This window comes from Toxotes jaculatrix, chromosome 15 (assembly GCF_017976425.1).
Source record: "Toxotes jaculatrix isolate fToxJac2 chromosome 15, fToxJac2.pri, whole genome shotgun sequence".
Taxonomy (NCBI): Eukaryota; Metazoa; Chordata; class Actinopteri; family Toxotidae; genus Toxotes; species Toxotes jaculatrix.
The window spans coordinates 11,886,393-11,909,459 of NC_054408.1; the positions used below are offsets into that span (position 1 = coordinate 11,886,393).

The 23,067-nt window shown below is 40.4% G+C and overlaps 2 protein-coding genes across 2 annotated transcripts; both read left to right on the forward strand.

Moving 5' to 3' along the window:
- Positions 1-2,285: 2,285 nt before the first annotated feature.
- On the forward strand, positions 2,286-11,630 carry chn1 (chimerin 1). Its single transcript, XM_041057338.1, has 7 exons — positions 2,286-2,925; positions 4,360-4,444; positions 7,504-7,677; positions 8,991-9,068; positions 9,750-9,887; positions 10,529-10,634; positions 10,834-11,630. The coding sequence occupies exons 1-7, from the start codon at positions 2,674-2,676 to the stop codon at positions 11,003-11,005; spliced, it is 1,005 nt and encodes a 334-aa protein (XP_040913272.1). The 5' UTR covers positions 2,286-2,673; the 3' UTR covers positions 11,006-11,630.
- Positions 11,631-15,573: 3,943 nt separating this feature from the next.
- LOC121194306 (acetylcholine receptor subunit alpha-like) lies at positions 15,574-22,369 on the forward strand. The gene is made up of 9 exons (XM_041057101.1): positions 15,574-15,749; positions 16,937-17,079; positions 17,167-17,211; positions 17,639-17,748; positions 18,210-18,405; positions 18,834-19,071; positions 20,993-21,216; positions 21,466-21,702; positions 21,795-22,369. Exons 1-9 carry the CDS (start codon positions 15,698-15,700, stop codon positions 21,921-21,923), a joined length of 1,374 nt encoding a protein of 457 aa, XP_040913035.1. The 5' UTR covers positions 15,574-15,697; the 3' UTR covers positions 21,924-22,369.
- Positions 22,370-23,067: the final 698 nt, after the last annotated feature.

Sequence of the window (23,067 nt, forward strand, 5' to 3'; positions counted from 1 at the left end):
CAAAGCCTTTTAACCTGCGTTGCAGTAGTGGTGTTTGCTTCTGATGTGAATTGTGAATTATAGTTCTGAATTATGATGTTATACATGATACTTAAACAAAGTATGTTATGTGAGAGACTGAGGCTGAAATCATGGCCCTGAGAGTTTGCAATCAGATCACAGGAGCAACTTCTGATGCCCTGTTAATGGATCTTTATGTCTGTGCTGGGTCAGCCGTGCATTAGTAGAACATTTCCTTATGTAACGAGCTTCCTACCCCGCAGAAATAGTCAGCACAATCTCCAGCAGCTTAATGGCTTAAAAGAGAGTGGGTGGGAGTGAGGAAATAAAGTTTAAACAAAGAATGTGAAAGTTTTAGATCATGTTGGTTTCTGGGTCAAATCAGAATCAAACTGTGTAATAGCAAGATTGAGTTATAGCATTAATCATACATGTGCTGGCAGGATCCAAATACTCAGATGAGCTCAGATGTCCAGGCTGGAAACAGATGGACATTAGAGAGATGTAAAAGATACCGCACCGTGTACATCCGTCCTCAAGAGTCCCGTCTCTGGACATGTTTGGGAAACAAGCAAATCAATCAGTGTCAATTAGAGCTGCGTTCCAAGTAAACCACATCCTGGGAGTCAGACGCTCATTCTGCACTTAACAGCAGGCAACACAATTACGCTGCAAAACCCTCTAAAGTGCTCAGGGTCTGAGAGGATGAACTGGTGCATGTAAAAGGCTCTTACTGTCTTTTATCTATACCACTCTCAGGTACCCTCCTGAGCAGAGACTTTCACCGAGCATGAGAGAGGAGAGCTGCACTGGAAGCCCTCTGTTTCAGGTCTTTCATGTTCCTGTCAGATGCCACAGTTTGGGATGCCATTCTACATAAGTACACTGATCTTCAAAGCCCCTTTTTCGGCTCCCCGCCACTGTTCCTACTCTCTTTGTGATACCTCTCTGCTGAGGTTGGGGCAGCAAGAACGACGACAGTCCTCATTGATTTCTGTAGGAGTGTCTGTACAGTCACTTCCTCTCCAGCTGTCATCCATAAAGGTGAGAACGTTGCACTTCAGGAGCTGAGTCTGAATTAGGCTCTGAGATGTGGGAGCATAATCACATTTGACTTGCAGTGTGAATTACAGAAGCAGGTTGCGGATCCTTTCTCCCACATCGCTGCTGCGATGCTATATTTGATACTTCATTTGCATACACACAACACAGCGCTTGCATCAGTGCAAAGCTCAAGGAAATGAACATTCAGACAAAGGCTGCAAAGACAGAAAGAGCTCCCAGCTTCCAGATCACATGCCTGGTACAGACATATGTTGTTAAATTCTTTATTGTATATTTTATCATAATGGAAATGGATGGAATACATTCCTAATGACGGTGAATATTGATTTCGAAGACATTTTATTAAAGTGAGTCTTGTTACATTAAATATAAAATGCTTTTTATGATTCCTTTAGGACGATGTTTACATTATTTATTCGTAAGCCAAGGTGAATTTATTTACAAAGCATTACACAAAGGTAATTCATAGTGTTTCACATAATCGAGAAAAAAGCATTGATGAAAAATCTAGCATTAAAAAGCAAAAAATACATAAATTACTTCTTGTCAAGCAGAGCACTGGGGTGTGATTTTTATCTGTATTTGGTGCATAAATGTGTCAAAGTTGAAATTTCAAAGTGTTTCAAAGAGTTCCTTTGTTTCTGTTTATTCTTTCATCATTTTCATGTTTTTTTTTTTTTTTTTTTTTTTGGCTTTTAGTCCAAATGCTGCTGAATGTGAAATTTCTTTTATCTGTATGAGAGCTGGAGCGTCACCCTGTGTGAAAGTGTGCATTCATATCAGTGATCTCATATATTGGTCGCACGCTTGGTGCTTTTGTGTTCTTGCTCTTTGTGGTCCCAGTCATGACCAGTTTCTGTGGCAACATGATTTTGAAAATAGCTCCCCTCTCTAACGGCCCACTGCTGTCACAAGTTCTGCGGGCTGCAGCCCACTCCTGATGCATGACTCATTCATTGCTCATTATCATCCCACTCTCATTTCATCCTACCCAGGCTCCCCTGCTTGGATATCTGATGGAGATGGTCGTGTGGGGGCGGGGAAGCGGCTACTATAAAGCCGGTGTATCCATGCTGTGATTGGCTGGTGGGATCCATTTAATCTGCTGTGACTGTTACAGGGTCCGCCCCTGTACCCCCACCCCACCCCCACCATCGCTCTGACCGCCCTGACAGCATCCATACACAACACTGTGCTGTCTCTGTTCCAGGGAGAATATCAGCTCTGCACAGGGAGGAGAGGATTAGCGCAACCACTCAGCTCATCTGCATACACTTTCCCAGAGAACCACATGAGCACCCAGGGCTGCACCTCTTTTGTATAAAACCTGGCACTCCTATCACAGAGACTCCACTTGATCTACTGTCACTGCTGTGAGAGGATTTAATAAGGACCACTGTTTTTTTTCTTGTGGGCTCTTTTAAATGATTTCCAGACTCTTTTTAACAATTTAAATTTGTTGTCTGTGAGGTGTCTGTTTAACTGGGACAATGCAAGTAATATTGTTTAATACAGACTTGCTCTGAGCATCAGGGAGTTTTGCCATCATTTTTCTACTTTTCTACTGGGTTTGTTCCTCCATCTGGTTTGGGAAACAGCAGCACCATAATGCCATCTAGAGAGTCCTACGAGGTTCACAAGGAAGAGAAGTCCCTGGTGCAAAAGGCCAAGCGAGAGGCCAATCAGGAGGATATTCTGGCGGCTGCTCTGGGGATGAGGATGGGGCCACAGAAACCTCCAGCCACTTTCTGGCAGCCACTTAAACTATTCGCCTATTCACAGCTCACCTCACTGGTACGCAGAGCCACGCTGAAGGAGAGCGACCGCACACCCAAATCTGAGAAACTCCACAACTTCAAGGTGAGACTTAATCAACTTCTTGTCAGCAGCTGTAGCTCCAAAATGTTTCTTTTAATTTCATCATGTGTGGCCAGAGGGCTGTTTCTCATGCTCCCCTTGTGGAAGATGGAAGCAAAGGGGGGTTGGGGGTGGGAGTGTTACTGAGTGGGAGAGGGGATGAAAAACAGAGCTGTTTTGCTCTGTCCAGTGAGCTTTTATCAAAAGAAAATCTGTTGGGTGGTCTGTGGACAACTGCTGTTAGTTTGAGCACCAGATGGACAGATTAGGCCGATGGAGAGGAGAAACAGTGGAGGAGTGTTTCCCTGTTTGGCTTAGGCTCACTCTCCTAGTTTGGCTGGTTAATGGGATGAAGAGCAGGCGGTGAAATATTACCTTCAAGGCTTTCAAACTGCTGATGCTCACTGGTCTCTCTCTACTGCTTTGTTCCCTTTCATTGCTGAACATTACATTTTAACAATTTGAGGGTGTTGTTATTGTGTTTAAAGCTTCCACAGCCAAGGAGGAGTGTAACAAGGAGTAGAGTAACATTTGTATTATATGTTTGGTGTATATTAATGTACCAAACATATAATGCAGTACAGTAACATCTTGGTAATGCTTGAGAGAAAAAAATATGCTCCAAATGGTTTTGTCTTTCTTGTTTTAATAATTAAATATGATTAGTTGAGGACTGTTGGTGCTGTATACTAGTTAAAACGTTTCAGTTTGACGTCTACATTTTCACACCCCAGCTTTTTGAATTAATTACTCCAAGTAAATGCACTGACCAGCTACATTTAGACATTTTTCTTACCTATAAACAGGCATCTGTGGCAACAATAAAACAATTACGTGATCATATGAATGTCATTCCAGAAGAACTTTTCAGGTGATCATCATTTAAGTTTTTGTAACATGGTGATCACATACACCAGAAACTAGCAATTCTATACTACTTGCCTACCTATATCTGCCTCAATGCAAACAAATAGGGAGAGCTATGGCTTGCTTTTGCTCCCAGAGGCCTCCCTGATTGGCTCAGCTGTTGTTACCTGGTGGAGACGGAGGGGGACTCTCTCTTGTACACGAGAATGGCGGCCTTCTTCTGTTTTCATGGCAAATTTCCCTGACAACTTGAACCTTCACTCTGGTGAAGTGTCAAATCCCCCTGTGCCATGATGGCAAAGCCTCCCCTGCTTGCAATCACCTCTGCACCTATCACAATATTGTCAGTTTGAGGGTCTGTTTGAACAACAGTCCTCCTCCACACTCAGATAATCTTCCTCCTCTGCTTCATTTAAGGTGGCAGCACCTACGGGTCTTCTGGCTTGTTAGGGAAGAGGATGGGGTGTCTATGGAGCCAAAAGCATGCAGCTACCTGCTGTTCTACCTCTATTGTGTCTTTGCTCTCCGACACTAATATCGGTCACTGTCCGCCTCTCCTCTCTATTGTAGGTCCATACCTTTCGAGGGCCTCACTGGTGTGAACACTGTGCCAGCTTCATGTGGGGACTGATGGCGCAAGGGGTCAAATGTGCAGGTACATTTTGTTTGCAGGCTCTAGACACAGTCTTACATAAACTGCTTGATCGGGTCACAGCACTCTCTCATTACATTCATGGTGTACAAATGAGCATTACCGTATATGGGTTACTTGGTTTTTAGTGCATCTGGAGGTGGATTATTCCGTTTTAATCTAAAATCCCAACAGTAGTTTGTGGATTATGGGTTGTATAACTGTGACATGATGGTTCTATAGCTATGATGTAACAGGTATGTTCCACGATATTGAAGTCTTTTTTTTTTTTTGACCTACTTTTTTCTGCGCCTGGCTTGTGAATGGGGTAATCAGTTCAAACACGCAGAAGAATGGTTTTTGAGCTCTGTCTGTGCTGACAGATTATTTCAAAAATCCAAAAATATCTCTTTGTTCTTTTCACAAATAATGACAAGATTCTTTCATGGCTCATGGCAGGGCAGTTCCTCACATCCTGTTATCATTATTACAGTAACCAGGGCTGTGTACTTCAGTGATTTTAATGGATAAACATCAGCTGCATCATAAACTAGAAAACACACAAACAACAGAAGGCTAACAGCATTCTCGTGCCTCTAAAAAAGACAGTGTATGTTTTTAAGCTCCGTTCTCTGTACTTTGATGAATGCATTATGTCAATATGAGCTCCACAATGTGAGCACATTTTCATTTTACAAATGTTCACCTAGAATCTGTAAGAGTTTTCAGTCTTAATAAATATTTTCTTACTATGTGTGATAGATTTGACATGCACACACTCAGTCCTGTTACTGTAAGGGAAATGGTTCTGTTATATTTTCCCCTTCGCTTGTCACATACTCTGATGAGATTTCTGTTTCACTGTAGCCGTTGTTAGAATTCCTTTCCCATCCCAGAATAGTGCTATAATACAGTCTGATGTGTATCTTTGATGTTTTATTGATGAAACAAAGTGTGTCACACAAATCTGTGGAAGCTCCGATATTAATTATTAATGTCTTGATTTTGAAAGCTTACAACCATCGAAGTAAAAGCACATATGTTTGGAGTCTTTATCGACTCGTATATCACCATTCCTTCAGACCCGACCACAGCAACCAGAATCTAGGGCAGCGAAGTCTCACATGATGCTCAAATTTGCATACCAAAAAATGTTCTTCCACCCCCTTTTCCTTTTTGTATGTGTGAACTGTTTTTGGCCGAGTGCCAGAAAGCCAGCCTCTGCTTGTGCTTGTTGTGCCACATTTCCTCATCAGAGTACGCCCCCCAGCCTCATCCCATCATGCCCATGAAGGAAAACAAAGCTGGCATGTCTCTTTAATGAGGAGCAGAGCTCGGAGCGTGGGGAAGGAGCTCTGTTTCCACACACATTAAAATTCAGCGGCTTCAACTAAAGAGCTAGGTCACACAGCTCAACCCCTATTTAACTTAAATGCTTGGTAGAAAAACCAAAACATCGAACAAATACGAGTGGTGCTTTTTGTTTTCAGATCCAGTCAGAGAGAGACCGGTTTCAACTAGTAACTCTGTCGGCTGATAATGTGATAATGTGCTGATTAGAAATTAGCAGCCATCCGCTATCAAACCTCTTCTCAGAGCCCTTTAGCCAAAACTGAGCTGCAGCCTCCTCTCCATAGCAACACAGACGGAGCTGACGGTGCAGTAAAGCAGCATCCACTGTCTCCTGGCTCCTGGTGTCCCTTGGGCCCCTATCTCACCCTCAGCCGCCCCACCTGGGACCCAGGGCCATCAGTGTGCTCACATGGACACCAGGAGCTCAGCAGACTTGTGTCTGATGACAGGATCTCCTCTATTATACTGCCTGTCTCATGTCCTTAAGAGAATCATCTCTTAAGGTAATTACATTTCTGCATCAATGCATATAAATGCAGGCTGCGTGAATTTCTCCAGGGACCCATATTAATCAAAATATTGACTGTGGTCCTGTTGGGGGGATTTCTTCTTGGCTTTCAGAAAGAGATTTTTGCTTAAAATTAAAAAGTAGCAATTCTTCTGAGGGATCAAGATGCTATTTTTTATGTTTTTGAATTCAAAAAGCACATAGCATTTGTCAAAAAAAAAAAAAAACATAAAAAATTTGGAGACAGCTCAAAAGATCTAAAAGCTTGAAGAGCTGCCCCATTTTAGTCTGGGAAACTAGGTCTTGTGTAGCCTGCAGCGCCTCAGTTGCTTCTTCCACAGCCATTGTGTGTGAGCTTGGATCTGGAAAAGAATAGAGTGCACAGCGGCGCTGACTGTCCCTCCTCCAGGCCACAGCGTTTTCAGTGTTCCTTTAATTCCCTCCATGCATCTCTGCTACAAAGCAGAGCTGCAGTCATTCTGTGCATCTGCTCTCCACGGGCTCCTCTGTTCCCGACAAGGTGAATCCTGCCCTGAAACAGCTGTGCCTCAGGCCCCCTCCACTGTGACTGAAGACAAAACACAGTGTGGGATACTTACACTGACATCATGACTAATACGCTGTTTAAAAACCCAAAGAGATTAATTTTATGTCTGAAAATGATTTATCGTGGAGAAACAAATGTCAAAAATGGAATTTCCTCACATGGTTACCTAGTAATTATTAAATTCTTTTGTTATTTAAATTAGAAATGTTAAAAAAAAAAAAAGAAAAACTAAACAAGATCATCATATTATCTTTTTTGTTTTGTTTTACTATGGTTGGCATTTGTGATAAATAAATGGCCCTCTATAGGTGACCTTGGATCCAACCAGTGCTCAAGGTGACTCCAATGCCATGTGTGGTAGAGAGAAAGGAGTTCTCCAGTGGTCTCGAGGCGTTTAGGCAGCAAATATTGATCAAGGGAATTAACACTCTCCTGCAGGCCGAAACGCACACAAAGCCACTCAACCGAGTCAAAATTAACCTGATGTTCAATGTGAATTTACATAATAGACATCAGTTCAGAAATAAAATGACTGAACCGTGAGAAATCATTCAGCTGACTTTGCTCTCTGGTTGACAAATGTTAGAGTGTGAATAAGGACTCTACTGTTTACCACCCGTCCTTTTTTTCAATCTGCAGAAATTCTTTAATTAAACCTAATGTATCTCTTCGTAGACTGTGGTTTGAACGTCCACAAACAATGCTCGTCTCTGGTACCCAACAACTGCAAGCCAGACCTGAGACACATCCGTAAAGTCTACAGCTGTGACCTCACGACCCTGGTGAAAGCTTATAATACAGCGCGACCCATGGTGGTGGACATGTGCATACGCGAGATTGAGTCCAGAGGTTAGTTCAGGATGTGTGTGCATCTATTTGTGTGTGTGTCTGTTTCAAATATATAGCTCCAATGGTGAATTGTATTCCCTGAGATGTAAATTTGATTAACGCGGTTTAGTTCAAATAATAACTGCATTAATTTTAAGCCCTATCAGCTTTGAAACTAGACTCTGATTTGCTGACAGTAATTGGCTGAGTGGAGGTTTTCCACTGAGGGATGAAACGCTTCAAACTGAAGAGGAAGAATTATGGAAGCAAAGAATAGCTATAACAAATTAAATCTTATAAGCAACTGAATCCTTACAGTAATTCTGAAATGTAATCACTTCTATATGTTGAAATTTAAATGGCTCTGAATTTATAGTACTGAAATGTTTTACTGCTTTCTATCTCAAACTGCCAAACATTTTAAGACTTGAAATTTCCACTAACATTAACAGAACTCAAACTGATGACCTGACAGAGGTCTGATCAGCGAGTTAAGGCTCAATGTCTTACCCATTGTAGTCTGAATGTAAAGCTTAAATTTACTAGTACTGCTTTCTTTGCTTCCACTTTCTTTGCTTCCATAAGACATCTAGTAATTATTCAATAACCTATTGAGCTCATATTTGCTCAGGTCAGATAACTCTTATGTTACCCTGAAACTATATATTTGCAGAAAATCAATTTAATTACTTGAGCACCATTCATATTTAATATTTTGATCTGACATTACAGAGAAAGAAAAACCCTTAAAATACCATTTGAAATCAAGTTTATGGCCCTTGTTTACTGTATTTATGATGCTCGTTGTAAAACAACTTTCCTTTAATTTTATAGTAAGAGATCTACAATGTATGTTGAGGTGTTAAAAGTCAGATTGCATTACTAACTGAGTTAATGTTTTTTTGGGTGGGTGGGTGGGGAGGGGTTTGACTGGGAGGACTGATGAGTCTGCTGGTAATTGTAAACCTGTAATGAGGAATACATTACTCTGTTTCCTGCTGCCTTTGTTGATTGCGTTTCAGTTAAATCATTCAGCTATGTAGGAAACTCATTGCTCGCTTATTGTCTCCTCTCTAATATACATCTGTAGCTAAGTTTGATTTATGTCTTTATTATTTTGCCCAGTGATGCAGAAAACTATTAGCATCTGCCCATGTTGTTCCACTGTGTGACATTGTGGACATTTCATCCTTAATTTCTTATGCATATTTAAGAGTGTTTAATGGCATTTCTGAAATTACCCAAGGTGATAGATGCAGGTGAATTTTTCTACATTACTCATGACAGCCCTGACAATGTCTGAAAGGTTGTTTATTTCATGTTTGTTCCTCAAGGACTGAAGTCTGAAGGCCTCTACAGAATATCTGGATTTAGTGATTCAGTGGAGGAAGTCAAGATGGCATTTGACAAAGGTATGTCTGTGTTTTATAAATTTCTTCCATTGACATTGGGCACTTACACATGTTTGCATAAGACACACAGAACATTTCAGATTAATGAGAAAGTGACACATTAGTGAAGGATTAGTGTCCATCTGGGAGAGCAGATCCTATCCTGACATGTCACTCTCACGCAGGGGAGAGTGAGGGGATACAAACCATGGATGTACTCTCGCTGCCTTAAACATAGCTTTAAAAAAAAAAAAAACAACTCTTCTGCTGCGTTGGGATTCAGTGGTAGACTTAGTGAGAATGAGCCTGTCTTGGCCCGGTGCAGTGTGAATTTTAACTCTAAGAAAAACCCTGCAGCAGTGGGCTAAACTCTTAGCCAGATCCGCATGTGGGAGATCATCCATGACAGTGTCATTCCAGCTCACAGCACTGTGATGTTCAGTCTGCCAGCACAAGTAGGCCATGGCCTGCTCTGGAAAGCATGCATAACCGAGGGAAAGTCAGAATAAAGCAGACCAGGCGGTTGATAGCAGCTACTTTGCAAAAATATGGAACAAGAGTAGATTTTTTTTCCACTCTCTGTAACACAATCTCTTTATTCCTCAATTCACACTGTGATGTGAAAATGCTGATGTGAGCAATTCTTACAGTGTCACAATTTTCTTCTTCTCGTCTTCCTTATTCCATCCCACATTCTCACAGATGGCGAGAAGACAGACATCTCAGTAAACGCCTATGAAGACATCAATATCATCACGGGTGCACTGAAACTGTACCTCAGGGATTTGCCTGTTCCCATCATCTCGTACGATGCTTACCCCAGGTTCATCGAGGCTGCAAGTAAGTCACAACCTGACAAATTAGTCAGAAACACACCTCTTTTTCTGTTCAATGTGTAGGACTTTGCTGCAGACAATGCCTTGATGGGTTCAAAATAACAGAGACATCTGTACATTATAATAGATTAGAACTCAATAACCTGCCAGCAAATACTAATGTTTTATATCTGAGGACATCATGTCATTAAGAAATTTATAGTGCTGTTGTATTGGGCTGCATTACATTGCTGGGTCTTGCTGTTTTTGTATCTACCTCCTTAGAGCTACCCATCACAGCCACAGCACTCTGCTGTTATTAAAAGCTTCAGTCATGCAGATTTCATGGTTGTTATCAAGTGAAAAGAAAAGTGTTTATTTCTATTCAGTAACAGGTATAACCTTATATGGCAGACATCTCACAATCAGTCAGTGACTTTCAAAACTCAGCACTGCACAATTCTGCTTGTGCATCTAATTTGAAAAAAAAAAACAAAAAAAACATTCAAGAGGGTTAATTTGCACTTGCTCTACCAAGCAACATGCCCTCCAACATGCCTTCCTCTGAGAAACTAATGGGTTTTATTACCTACATTGATTTCTGATTGTGTCCTCTGAGGTCAGAGAGAGTATTCTGGCCAATATAACAGCACTTCTGTTTCCCAGAGCTCACAGACCCTGAAAAGAAGCTGGAAGCTTTCCGTGAGGCTCTCGCTCTGCTGCCGCCCTCACACAGTGAAACTCTCAAGTACCTAATGGCACATTTAAAAAGGTGAGCAACACAGCTGAATTCTGCAAGAGCTAAGGGACTGTGTGAAACCCCTGACTCTGTTGTTAGGATTTAATTAAATAAATAAATAAATAATACAGGGTCCAGCCCCTCTCCCTATGCCAATAATTTTCACACAGTCCCTAATGCTGTTTAATTTCCAAAATCAGTGTATGTTTCTAACTCTAATGCGTACTTGTAGGGTAACACAGAATGAAAAATACAACCTGATGAACGCAGAAAACCTCGCCATCGTTTTCGGGCCCACCCTCATGCGTGCACCAAACCTGGACGCCGTAACAGCACTTAATGACATCCGCTACCAGAGACAGGTGGTGGAGGTGCTCATTAAAAATGAGGATGTGCTCTTCTAAACACAGATCAGGACTTTTATACAACAGTTCTCTAATCATTCTTTTGTGTAAAGACTTGAATGACTGTTTGTATTACCTTTATTGATACATTTTTTTAAGGCCCTCTGTATGGACTAGTGCTGACCTAACATCTGTCCTCCCCTGTAGTGGGTGTGGACGATGAACCTTACACTTGTACGTACTCTGCGTCTCCCCATTTTTGTCGGGGGATTTTCAGAAGCTGACAGACCAGCATGCATGGTGCGAGGTCTTCGTTGCTTTGTAGTCGTAACCCAGCATGTATTAAAGATCGTGTAGCGCTGTGATTTTGCCTTTGTCTGTTCTGTAGAAGTTAGACTCCACATTCCCGGCTGCCTGCTGCGCAGTTATTTCTGTGAAACATTGTATAGCTGGATGTAAAAATAAGCTACTGATTTTTCTGGGGTAATTTTTATGATGCTGTATTTTTTTATCTCAACTGTTTTTATGTAACCTGCAGTTCTTAGTTGAATGAGCCTTTCCTGGTTATGTGTACACACTGGTGCATTTGCCTGACCTTAACATTTTGTTGTGTTATAAGCAGCATTATTTGTGATTTTTTTTTTTTTTACTGTAATGTTTTTGTACACAACTTGTGCATGATCACTTTAATTTATTAAACCTTATTCTGAGAAAATGCTTTATGAGTCATCTGAATTGCCATAATAAAAATCTACATCAAATTGTTTGTTAAACCTGCATTAACTATTTTTTTACAGCCACTTGGGAGCAGCAGAAACAAGCTGTAAGTTCACTACTCCCGTTTTGGTCTCCACCAACCCGTGATGGAAATGTCTGGTTCTTTAGTGCCACCATGTTCACCACTTAGTAGCTAATTTTTTCTGTCTGCTGGTGTTATAAGCAAAGTGCAAAGCAATTCTTGGCGCTCCGACTGCGTAGTCCCACCCACTGAACTGGCGTGCAGCTGAACAGTGTATATTCATGATCCCCCAGCCTCCAGAACTGGGAGAGGTGTCACTTTGACAAACTTGCCAAACTGTTTTTAATTCTTGACATTTCAAAAGTTTCCTCACTGAACGTTGTAGATAAACACTGGTTTTTCTTTTTTTTTTTTAAACTGATCTACATTTAGGCTAAACTCTTGAACTTGCTGGACCTGAGTCCAGCAATTTGATCCATTGATGCTCTCATTACAGCTGCAGCAGCAGTGGTGAGTCTCAACACTGTCCTGTCATACAGGCTAACCTAACATTTTAAGTTTGTGTTTGCAGTCTGTTAAAACAATGGCAAACTTGAAGGTGTGTGTTTGTTTTCCTGTGGCTTTATAAGTGTGAGCATGTGAGGAATTAGGCCATTGATTATCTAATGGACCCGTGTGAGTGTCTTCCTGTGAACAAATCATGTTCTCAAGTCATTTGTTCAATGTCATAATTTTGTACTGCAAACATTTCACAGTGGTAAACAGTCATATAAACATTGGCTCTGTTCAGAGATAGTGATCACCTCAATATCTTTATTTTTCTTTGCCCCAGAAGACAAGTCTAGCAATATTTTGTATTTGTCCTACTGTCAACAAATCACATGGAAAAACCAAAACATATAAGAAATTTATCTCACTAACAAATATTGACTGTGTAGCCAGAGCCACAGTTTATTACTCTGTGCTGTCGAGCTCCATCATTTTTTAAAGCTCTTCAGTGCACCGGGTGACGTGTCCCATCATTATCAAGAACATGGGCACTGCAGTTTATTTTGAGTCAGTCCCACATACACCGTCCAGCTGCCATAAACACCAAATATACATTAATCCACCACTAAAAATAGTCCCCAACAAATGCACAATTTACTCCTGTCTGAATAACATTTGCTGCAAACTACAGTGCCCAGCAGTTTCAAGACATTAGTGTCTCCCTTTAAATAATAAAACCTCACATTTGTGACTCATTTTTAAAGATTTTTATCTTTGGCATAGGAACAATGGGCTAGTGGTTTAGCAATACAGACAAGGTAGGGAAGTTGTAAATCATAAAGACACATTGTTGGTTTTGATCTTCATATGGGATTTGTTTGCAATAAGAAAATAAAAAATAACACAAGACTTATCCTTTAAATAAAAAGTAAAAATTTCCAAGATCATTAATGCTGCTTTAGAAAGTTGACAAGAGCAACATAGGCAAAATGACCCTGACCAACAAGACTGATAGTCCTTCATTCTGCATATTCAGAATGACAGGTTGTGCCTAAAAGCCACACATCATGTGACTGTACATAAACCCCTCTAACAACACATCAGTCACACTGATTCAGTGTGAGATTAAAACCGAACCCACAACACCTAAGGCAACAGCACTCTTGCACTGGGGAGACTGTTAATTACTGGATATATGTGCAAACAATGTCACGAGAAATTTATGCAATTTAGGTTTAATTACCCAAAGGTTATGTCTTTCCAAGCAATTTCCAAGAACCAGCCATGCACAGCCATCATGGCTTATTGTGATTACATGATCTCTGTTCCACACTGTTTAAGCTCAGTTTGTTTTTTGTATAGTATGTTTATTATATACCACATTTTATGATAAATCCCAATTTTTCTTCAGTGAATGTGAAGTGTACATAAGAATTTAGATTGGATTACTATGGACAGACATCCATGTTTTTTTTAATGTCCTGTTGTCTATAGCTTCACGCTTAGCCACTTCCTGTGTTTAGGTTTTTGTGCCTCAATTTTCCCCACAGAGCATCTGAGAAGCAATTGCTTTTTGACATTTAATCACTTGGGTTTTGTGACCACACCGCACTGAGTTAATGTAAGCTGAATTCAGACTTGTCTCTGGTGATTGTGTGGTAAAATTGGATTTTCATCCAACCGATTAGCGTCTCCCGCCATTATCAGTGATTTTTAAATATATCATACCTTCATCTACATTATGTATTCACTGTGAAAGGATGTAAACCATACCAATAAAGCTTTCGAGCTTTCTATTGCTCAGTCAGATGCTGTGATAACGCCATGCTAGAGTAAGGTCTGCAAAATGTATTGTGTGGTAAATGTGCCTTATTCACAGTAATGAGACTAAATTTGAAAGGCTGTGATCCATGAGATAACTGACCTTTTGTCTGTTGACTGGATGGTAATGCTTTCCTCCCTGCAAACAGCTGACCCGAATACATTTTCAAATGTTGAAATATTGTGAAGTATTAAAAATTGAAAGGTTTATTGTGTTTAATTGCCAGCTAAGGTTTGGTATAGTAATAATTTATTTGTATTCACATGAAACAAACATTTGAAACAAATATTTCCAAAATACTAATTTAGCAACACTGAAACCACATATATAGTTATAATTTAAAACAATGAAAACATAAGATTTTCTCACCCAAGGAATAATGCCCAGTGCTCAGTATTTCGATATTTATGTTGGAACATCATATAAAATGTAGAATTCAACACGCATCATAATCTCCTCTATGAAATCTCTAATCCTCTTAATCTTCATTGAGGCATAAACATCCAGTATGTTGTCCAGTTTTCATCCACCCCCTGAAGATATTACATAGACGCTTTCATTCAGATTCAATGAACATTTAATCACTTACAGAGCAGATACAAACAAACAGCTTAAAGTCCTCCAGAGGCTGGAATCACAGTGTGAGACTTCAAAGTGTTGTAATGAACACTGGACAGAGCACCAAAAGTGTCCGCCTGGGTTGAGCTTGACTGGGCAGATACAATGATGGTTTGTCACATGTGACACAACAGACTCTGAGAAAGGCAAAGCGGTGCTTACATGGTGTAAATTCAGGTGGCCAGAGTGACTGGTGAGTGAGAGGGGGGAGGGTTGAGACGAATCTCTCTTAATTCAGACATTGCCAAAATGGTCATTTGTCCCTAAGTGAGATGAATGAGGCTTGTGGTTGAGTGACTGGCTGATTGAACGGATTGGGGATGTGAGGAAATTGAGTTGCCTGACCCATCACAGGCCTGATAGGGTGGGGTACAGCAGAGCAAAGATGGGAGACATGGGTGTAACACCTGGCCCCCAGGAAACACAAGGCTGTTTGACAATCTGAGTTACCTAAGATCATTTTATTATTTAGTTTTTCGGTGGGCAATTGGATTTGAAGAGCACTGTGAGAATAATTTCAAATTAAATAAGATAAACATTTATCATTCACATTTAAAGGCTGTAACTGCATTGGATTTTACAGTATAAATAATAACAAATGACAGCGTAGTAAAACACAGTTATAGTAGTCTAAAATGTTGTCGTAGGAAAAGCTAGAATTGCTGACAAATACTGTCCATTAAAATGGACGTGTACATGCAGGTTTCAAGGCTGCATTAATAGTTTATCACTGATATAAAAAAAAAACTGAGGGCAGCAAGCATGTGTTGTGTCTTTGAACCCTGAGGTTGTGGGTGGCCAAGTTCACGATGGGATATTTCAGTGGTGGATTACTCTGGCATGTTGATCTTATAACACATGACAAAGAATGTGGCCCTCTCAAATGACAAGCATTGGCAGCCAGTCACTCACATCCGCTGTCAGACAATAACAACAAGGCTGCCAGTGGAGAGCCTGGAGGTTGTATAGTAAGTGAGTTGCCAGTGCTGAAAGAATGTTTTAGGTGGGTCAAACCTTTTTAATTCTCAAGTGGTCAACGGGCAGCGTGTTGAAGTTGGATCTTGGTTTTGGATGCCTGGGTTTAATGACAAGAATGAATACTATATTTTTCACTTTTCATCTAGTCATTCTAGCAGGTAAGAACTTATTTCAAAAGAGAATTTACTTTAAAACTTCAGAGAGAGTGTGGTGGTTGCTTGTGGAAATATGTGCCTTTTTTCTTGACTGAACTTTTCAAAGTTTCAACCAAACCAAAGTTAGAAAAAGCTGAAAAGAAAGTTCTAAACCAAGTCTGCATTAATTACGTTTAATGAAATTGCTCCCAGGTCAGTGCAAGCTGATCCAATTCAAACAACAAAACTAATGAGCAAATTTAAATTTGTGCAACCAGCTCTTTGATTGACAGGGGCACTTGTGCTGTTTTCATTTTGCTTTCCAAACTTTTGTCTGTTTGTCACCACATGAAGTCACCTACATAATTATGTTCAGGCAATTGCTTAGTTTAGAGTTGAATGTCTTGAGAATCATTCAACCATTCAAGTAACACATTGCTGTAAAATGACCTTCATTTCAAGGTCAGCTGAAAAATGAAAGGGGATCCTGCTCTGGCTCGCGACAGATATGCTGCAGAAATAGAATAAGAATATTTCTATTAAGGGCCCCCATCCCCCCGCCCACCCCATGCCATCACATGTTTAAATGGAGTATTGCCAAATATATACGATATGTTTTCATCACAGGCCTACAGGACTGTGCCCATGAGCTTGAATGCAGTTTTATCATCTCTGCTATATAGCCTAGGAACTTATATAATAGCATTCATGTAGCCCAGAATTCTCAGAGGTTAACCACACAGAGACACAGACACAGACACAGACACAGACACACACACACACACACACACACACACACACACACACACACACACACACATACTATACACACACACCATGCAAAAGTTTGTCAGTTTCAGTCTGCTTAAAAAAACAACATAGGCCATAGTACACACATATATTCACAAACATCTTACACCTATAGTATGACAGTTGTCACATCTATTTTTAGCTCATATTGAATGAACTCACCTCAAGTGTCAGATGTTCTTAAAGGAACATCCAACTTTGGCACAACATAAATATTTTCCAACAGACTGAAGAGGCACCTTGAAGAGTCAAGAGTCACACGTAAGCCCCCCCCCCCCCCCCCCCCCCCCCCAAAAAAAACTAACCTCCCGAAATCATATTACTGTCTGAATGCTTCCAATGTAAGTGAATTACTAGTAAACAACTACAATCCTGTATCCATAATGGCTTGTTTGTTTTAGGTGCAGCCTGGGCCTCCTCTGATGAGACAAAACTAGTTAAAACTCTCTTCACCGGTTACAATAAGGTTGTCCGTCCTGTCAATCACTTCAAGGACCCGGTGGTTGTTACCGTAGGCCTTCAGCTCATCCAGCTCATCAGTGTGGTGAGATCTCATGTCACACGCTATCACCCCACCTTCATTAAGATTCACTGTCATCAACTGTCTAAATGCATTTATCTGGATCCACAGGATGAGGTCAACCAGATCGTCAGCAGCAACGTGAGACTAAAACAGGTTTGATTAGATTTACGTATTATATACATAAACATATACATATACATATATATTTTTTTGTGATATAATAGAACACACCCCATCATGTTAGAAAGCATCAATAATGTAATAATTGAAATGAGTTTGAAAGGGAAGAATAAAAATACGTAATTATGCTTTTAGCTATAAATTATATATGAAATATAAACAAATAGGTGAACATAAAGGCAAACGTCTGGACTGACCACAATAATGAGCTTAGGTGGGATGGAATGAAACTGTTTTTATATATTTATCTCTACAAATTGTGTCACCACCTTGAAAATGTTGTATCACAGTCTGCATGATGTTTTCTGCTCACATTTACATGTTTGCGTAAATAAAACATAAACAATGGTTGTCATTATTGACATACTTCGTTTGTGTTGTCCTGATCTGTTTTTTTCAGCAATGGAAAGATGTGAACTTGCAGTGGAACCCTGAGGATTATGGTGGCATCAAAAAGATCAGAGTTCCCTCCACTGACATTTGGCGGCCTGATCTGGTTCTCTACAACAAGTATGTTTTCAGGCTATATTTGATCCATGTCATGTCCCTTTCTTTAAAAAAGAATCCTTTTATCTTTAATTTTTCATTATGAAAAGATTTACGTGACCTAAAGCATCCAGACCTCTAGAAACAATCGCCACACCTGTCAGTGATGTTTTGAATCACACTTTCCTATGCTCCAGTAAGGAGCGTGTGAAAGCTCAGATTTCATCAGGCTAAATCTGGCCTCTGTATTGCAGCCCCTGCCCCCCCCCTTCCTTTCCCCACACCATATGCTGCATCTTACACACTGCTGTTTTTCCCTAACAACCAGCTCCACTGCCTCAACAACTTGTGCCAGCCTGATCGCTGGTTGGCTGGGCTGTGCGACAGCAGCAGTAACCTGTCCTCAGGCACTGATGTCCCCCTACGTTAACATTTAACTTATTATCTCCCATGTTGATGCTGCCTGTGTTTGTCTGTGCCCGCAGTGCTGATGGTGACTTTGCCATCGTTCATGAGACCAAAGTGCTGTTAGAGTACACTGGAATGATCACATGGAACCCTCCTGCCATCTTCAAGAGCTACTGTGAAATCATTGTGCTGCATTTCCCCTTTGACCTTCAGAACTGCAGTATGAAGCTGGGTACCTGGACCTATGATGGAAACTTGGTCGTCGTCAATCCTGTAATTCCATTATTTGAATGTAACAGGTCTACATTTTGGGGAATACACATATTCTCATTCTTGCTTAGAGTTAGATGAAAAGACTGATACCACTCTCATGTCAGTTAAGCATGAAGCTAAATACAGCAGCCCATTAGTTTAGCTTAGCATAAAGTGTGGAAAGAGCTAGCCTGGCTCTGTTCCACCAACTCAAAAGCTCAACACTTGACATGTTACATATTCTTAGTGTTTAGCATTTTACATACAGATCAGTGTGATTCAAAGTACAAGTTAATAATAAAACAGTACAGATATAAACAGTGAAACAATATGAAGCAAATGCACATGGAAAACAGAAATGATAAAAGTGAAAAATGTAACAGAAATATGTAAGAATTTAAATTAAAAATAAGTCTTCACTCACCCTGTTTACTGCTTCTCTTCACCAGGACAGTGACCGCCCTGATCTGAGTCACTTTATGGAAAGTGGAGAGTGGGTGATGAAGGATTTCCGTGGCTGGAAGCACTGGGTGTACTATGCCTGCTGCCCAGACACCCCTTACCTGGACATCACCTATCACTTTCTCATGCTGCGGCTCCCACTGTACTTCATCGTCAACGTCATCATCCCCTGCATGCTCTTCTCCTTCCTGACTGGCCTTGTCTTCTATCTTCCTACAGACTCTGGTATGGAGATAGACTTAATGATTCAACATTATGTCCTTTCAGTCCTTTCACTTATCAGTCAGTAGTGACAGTCAGTATGTCAGTATGACATAAAAGATGCAGAGTTCACAATCACTGAATAATTTTGCAGTATGCACAAGTCTGTATAAGCTGCAGCCATTGCTAGTTAATCTCATACTCTCTCAGCCAGTTACCCATACTGCAACATTCTTCTCTGTTTTCCAGTTCATTAAGATCGTCGTCCATTTTACCTCAGCCAGCAGGCAGTTAGCTTAGACTAAAAACAGGGAAACTGCTTAACTGGTCAGGGTAACAAAATCCACTACAAGCACGTGTAAATCTCACTACCTGGTTCACTTGCGTCAGTGTTGGTTGCCTGGAAACTTTACCATGATGACAAGACTCCAAGAGGTCACTGCACCTGGTTAAAAATTAGTCCAGCACATAACCCACCATAAAACTGCAAATAGTCATTTTTACACTTGTGTACAACTTCACTCACTGTATATGTGTATTAGAAAGTAGTGAAGAACTTGTCAAGCAAATTGTCAAAAAGAGTACATATCTAAGCCAGTTCATATTATGGCTAAGTTATCCTTGTTATCTATGTTTTCATGATATTAACAAACATCATGTTGGACAAATCCTTGTGTTTAATGCGGCTTGTCAGTCTGAGGTGCCCCTACATTGGCTGCTACAGGAACTGCACCGCTTGTGTGCACATCTGGCCGTGTTCCCAGTGTGTAGGTCTGCCTCATTACCCAGGGTCCCTCTGTGCTGTCATGTCTGAGAGCAGGCCTTTGCTTTAATGTATAATACATCACTTGATCCCTGTTTCTGATATGGCTGCTGACAGGATAGTGTGAAGCTGAAGGAGAGACTGGTGCCAAAAGATACTCTCTCAGGGATAACCGCTCTTACTGAGCAACAAAAACAACATGTCTTGCCTTTTACTTGTGTGAAATGGTGTCAGAATCTGTTCTATTGTTGGTCTTAGACAAAAAAAAAAAGCTGCCTCTCACTCTTTGAATATGATTTGCCTGTGTGGGTGAACAGTGCAGTTATTGTGTTGCTGTGTAAACACCAGAGGTGGACTCCTTATTGGATGACTGGGAAAGGGCTCATGAATTGGACTCTTAGAAACCAGGCTCATAGAGACAGCTCTCCCTTGTGGCAATGTGATAAGACTGCATGTTGAAGGTGTTGCAAGTCAACACACTGTTTAATGTGGCTGTTCTGCATTTTCGACTCCACTTTCACGATTACATCGGCAGGTTCTTTAAAGGGCTGGTGTCTTTAAGAAACACAGAGTATGTTATTGTATGTGGACATGTTAACTGAAATTTTACTGATAAGAAATGTCTTATCAGCTATTCGGTATGTGGGTCAGAAGTTGTAGTCTAAATTTACAAATTTCCAACTCTTTTGCCCTGTGACATGTCAAAATTAAGTTGTGACCAGTTCAACTGAAAAACTGTTTTTGTTTTAAACGTATTGTGATTGTTATGCTCAATGGGTAATATCATCCATTTTTTTAAACTAAAGAAATAGATCAAGGGAAGTTCTGAAAAAGTAAACATCGTTGTTTGTCAAAAATGTTTTTTCTGAGTTTAAAAGTTAGTTTGTGACCTTGAAAACACCTGTGTAAAAGAAGCTCATGTCAAGGCCTTCTCAGTAGGTCTTTTGAAACTTTCATGTGAGCACAGTTCATCTACTGATGAAGATCGTGTGAGGTGACATTGTTTTTTCAAGTGTTTTTCTCTGCAGATGTCTCATTGGGTCCAGATCTCCAGGCTAGGAACCACCGGTGTAAATGCTGATCGATCACAAACATTTGTTATGCAGCTGTATATTGCACGAGATTTTTAGATAAGTTAAAAAGTCAGTAGGAGCAGTGAAGATGGTTTGTTGTGTCTTCCAGGTGAGAAGATGACTCTCAGCATCTCCGTCTTGCTGTCTCTGACTGTGTTCCTGCTGGTCATTGTGGAACTGATCCCTTCTACCTCCAGCGCTGTACCACTCATTGGGAAGTATATGCTCTTCACCATGGTCTTCGTCATTGCCTCCATCATCATCACTGTCATTGTCATCAACACCCACCACCGCTCCCCAAGCACTCACACAATGCCAGACTGGGTCCGCAAGGTGAGGACCAGAGCAGAGAGGAAGAGAACGATGACTATCATTTTGATAGTTGATCTGAGCAACGAGAAATGAATCCATCACATTTCCAAGCTTGGCAAGCTTTGGAAAACTATTCTTAATCTTTTTTTCCCTGCATTACATTGCCATCTAGTGGTGCAGAGACAGAATATCTTTGTTTTGATTTAATGTAACTGCTCTGACGTTGTATACTCTTTGACACAGTGCTTATCCTTTCTCTTTTTATGGCAGGTTTTCATTGAAACCATTCCCAACATCATGTTCTTTTCAACAATGAAGCGCCCTGGCAAAGAGAAACAGAATAAAAGCATCTATGGCACAGATTTTGACATATCAGACATCTCTGGCAACCAGACTTCTGCTGTGCCCTACCAGTCGCCCATCACCAAGAATCCTGATGTCCGAAGTGCCATTGAAGGAGTCAAGTACATCGCAGAAACCATGAAATCAGATGAGGAATCCAACAATGTAATCTGTCTCACACAGAAAGTGTCTCTATTATGGTTCTTTAATGAGTTGTGCTTTTTGTGTGTGTGACATATTATCCCTGTTCTTTCCAGGCTGCTGAAGAGTGGAAGTTTGTGGCCATGGTGTTGGATCATATTCTGCTGTGTGTCTTCATGGCTGTGTGTCTCATCGGCACATTAGGCGTGTTCGCAGGCCGTCTCATTGAGCTGAGCATGCTCTGAAGGCTCATGCCTCATGATTTAACATTTTAACTTCTCAGATGACCAGTTTGTTGCTAAATGTGAAACATGTTTTTTTTTAAGCTACAGTATGCTGTCCTGCAGCCTTCACAGTCTACACCAGTGCTTCTCAATTATTTTCTGTTACGCGCCCAACCCAGGAAGAAGAAGACATTATTTGAGAAGGACTGGTCTACACTAAGGCTTGAGGAAGTCTGTTTGCTTTTTGGTGTTTGAAGAATGGTTCCTTTTTTTTTTTGTATGTGTACAAGAACATTTTGTGCACAGTATACTCCAGCATATTTTATGACATATTTGATGTTGTTTTTCTTTTTTAAGGAATATATGTGTGCAATTTAGTCTATCTAGAAGTCTAACTTTTTGGAATATTGTGTCGTTTTCTTTGTCATGCTTATAGGGAACAACTTAATAAAAAGGCCTTGTCCATTTTCAAGGTTACTGATTTGACTGAAATACAGTCCTGATTAGTTTATATGATGCCGAATCCCTTTTGACCTCTTTCTTGACATACAGTATGTGACAATGGCAGACTGACCAGTTTTGTATCATATTTTTAGATATCACAAACATCTACTAGTAGATGCTGAAATTTATTTAGCTATGATATAAACATACATAAAGCCTAATAGTGGAATTACTGTGTAATAGGCTGATATTCTGGCTAAGATAATTTTACACCACCAGCTTTCTGAAGCACTGAAGCCTCTCCAACTATACCCTTCTTTATGTGTTCACCACTCTTTCCCAATGGACTGTTTCATAATTTTCTTAACCAAACCTCTCTGACATTCAAATGCACATACACATTTCTACCTTTGCACTTTTACCTCTGACATGTATTTCAGTCAGTATTTCTCTTCTCAGTGTGGAGATTGATTTGAAGCACCCCTCCATGTTGGCAAAATAATTTGCAGAAAATATAAATCCACATTTAAATCTGCAAAAAAATCTGGACACTGTATATGTTAAGTTAAAAGTTTTTAGAACATTATAAGACATTATTTTTCATCATGTTTTGTTTTCATAACACTGATGAAGAATATTGTCTGGGAGGACATGTTCCAAGTACAGAATTAACGCGTCTAGGAGAGGACAAACAAACACAGGGAGAGAGACTAGGCGGAGG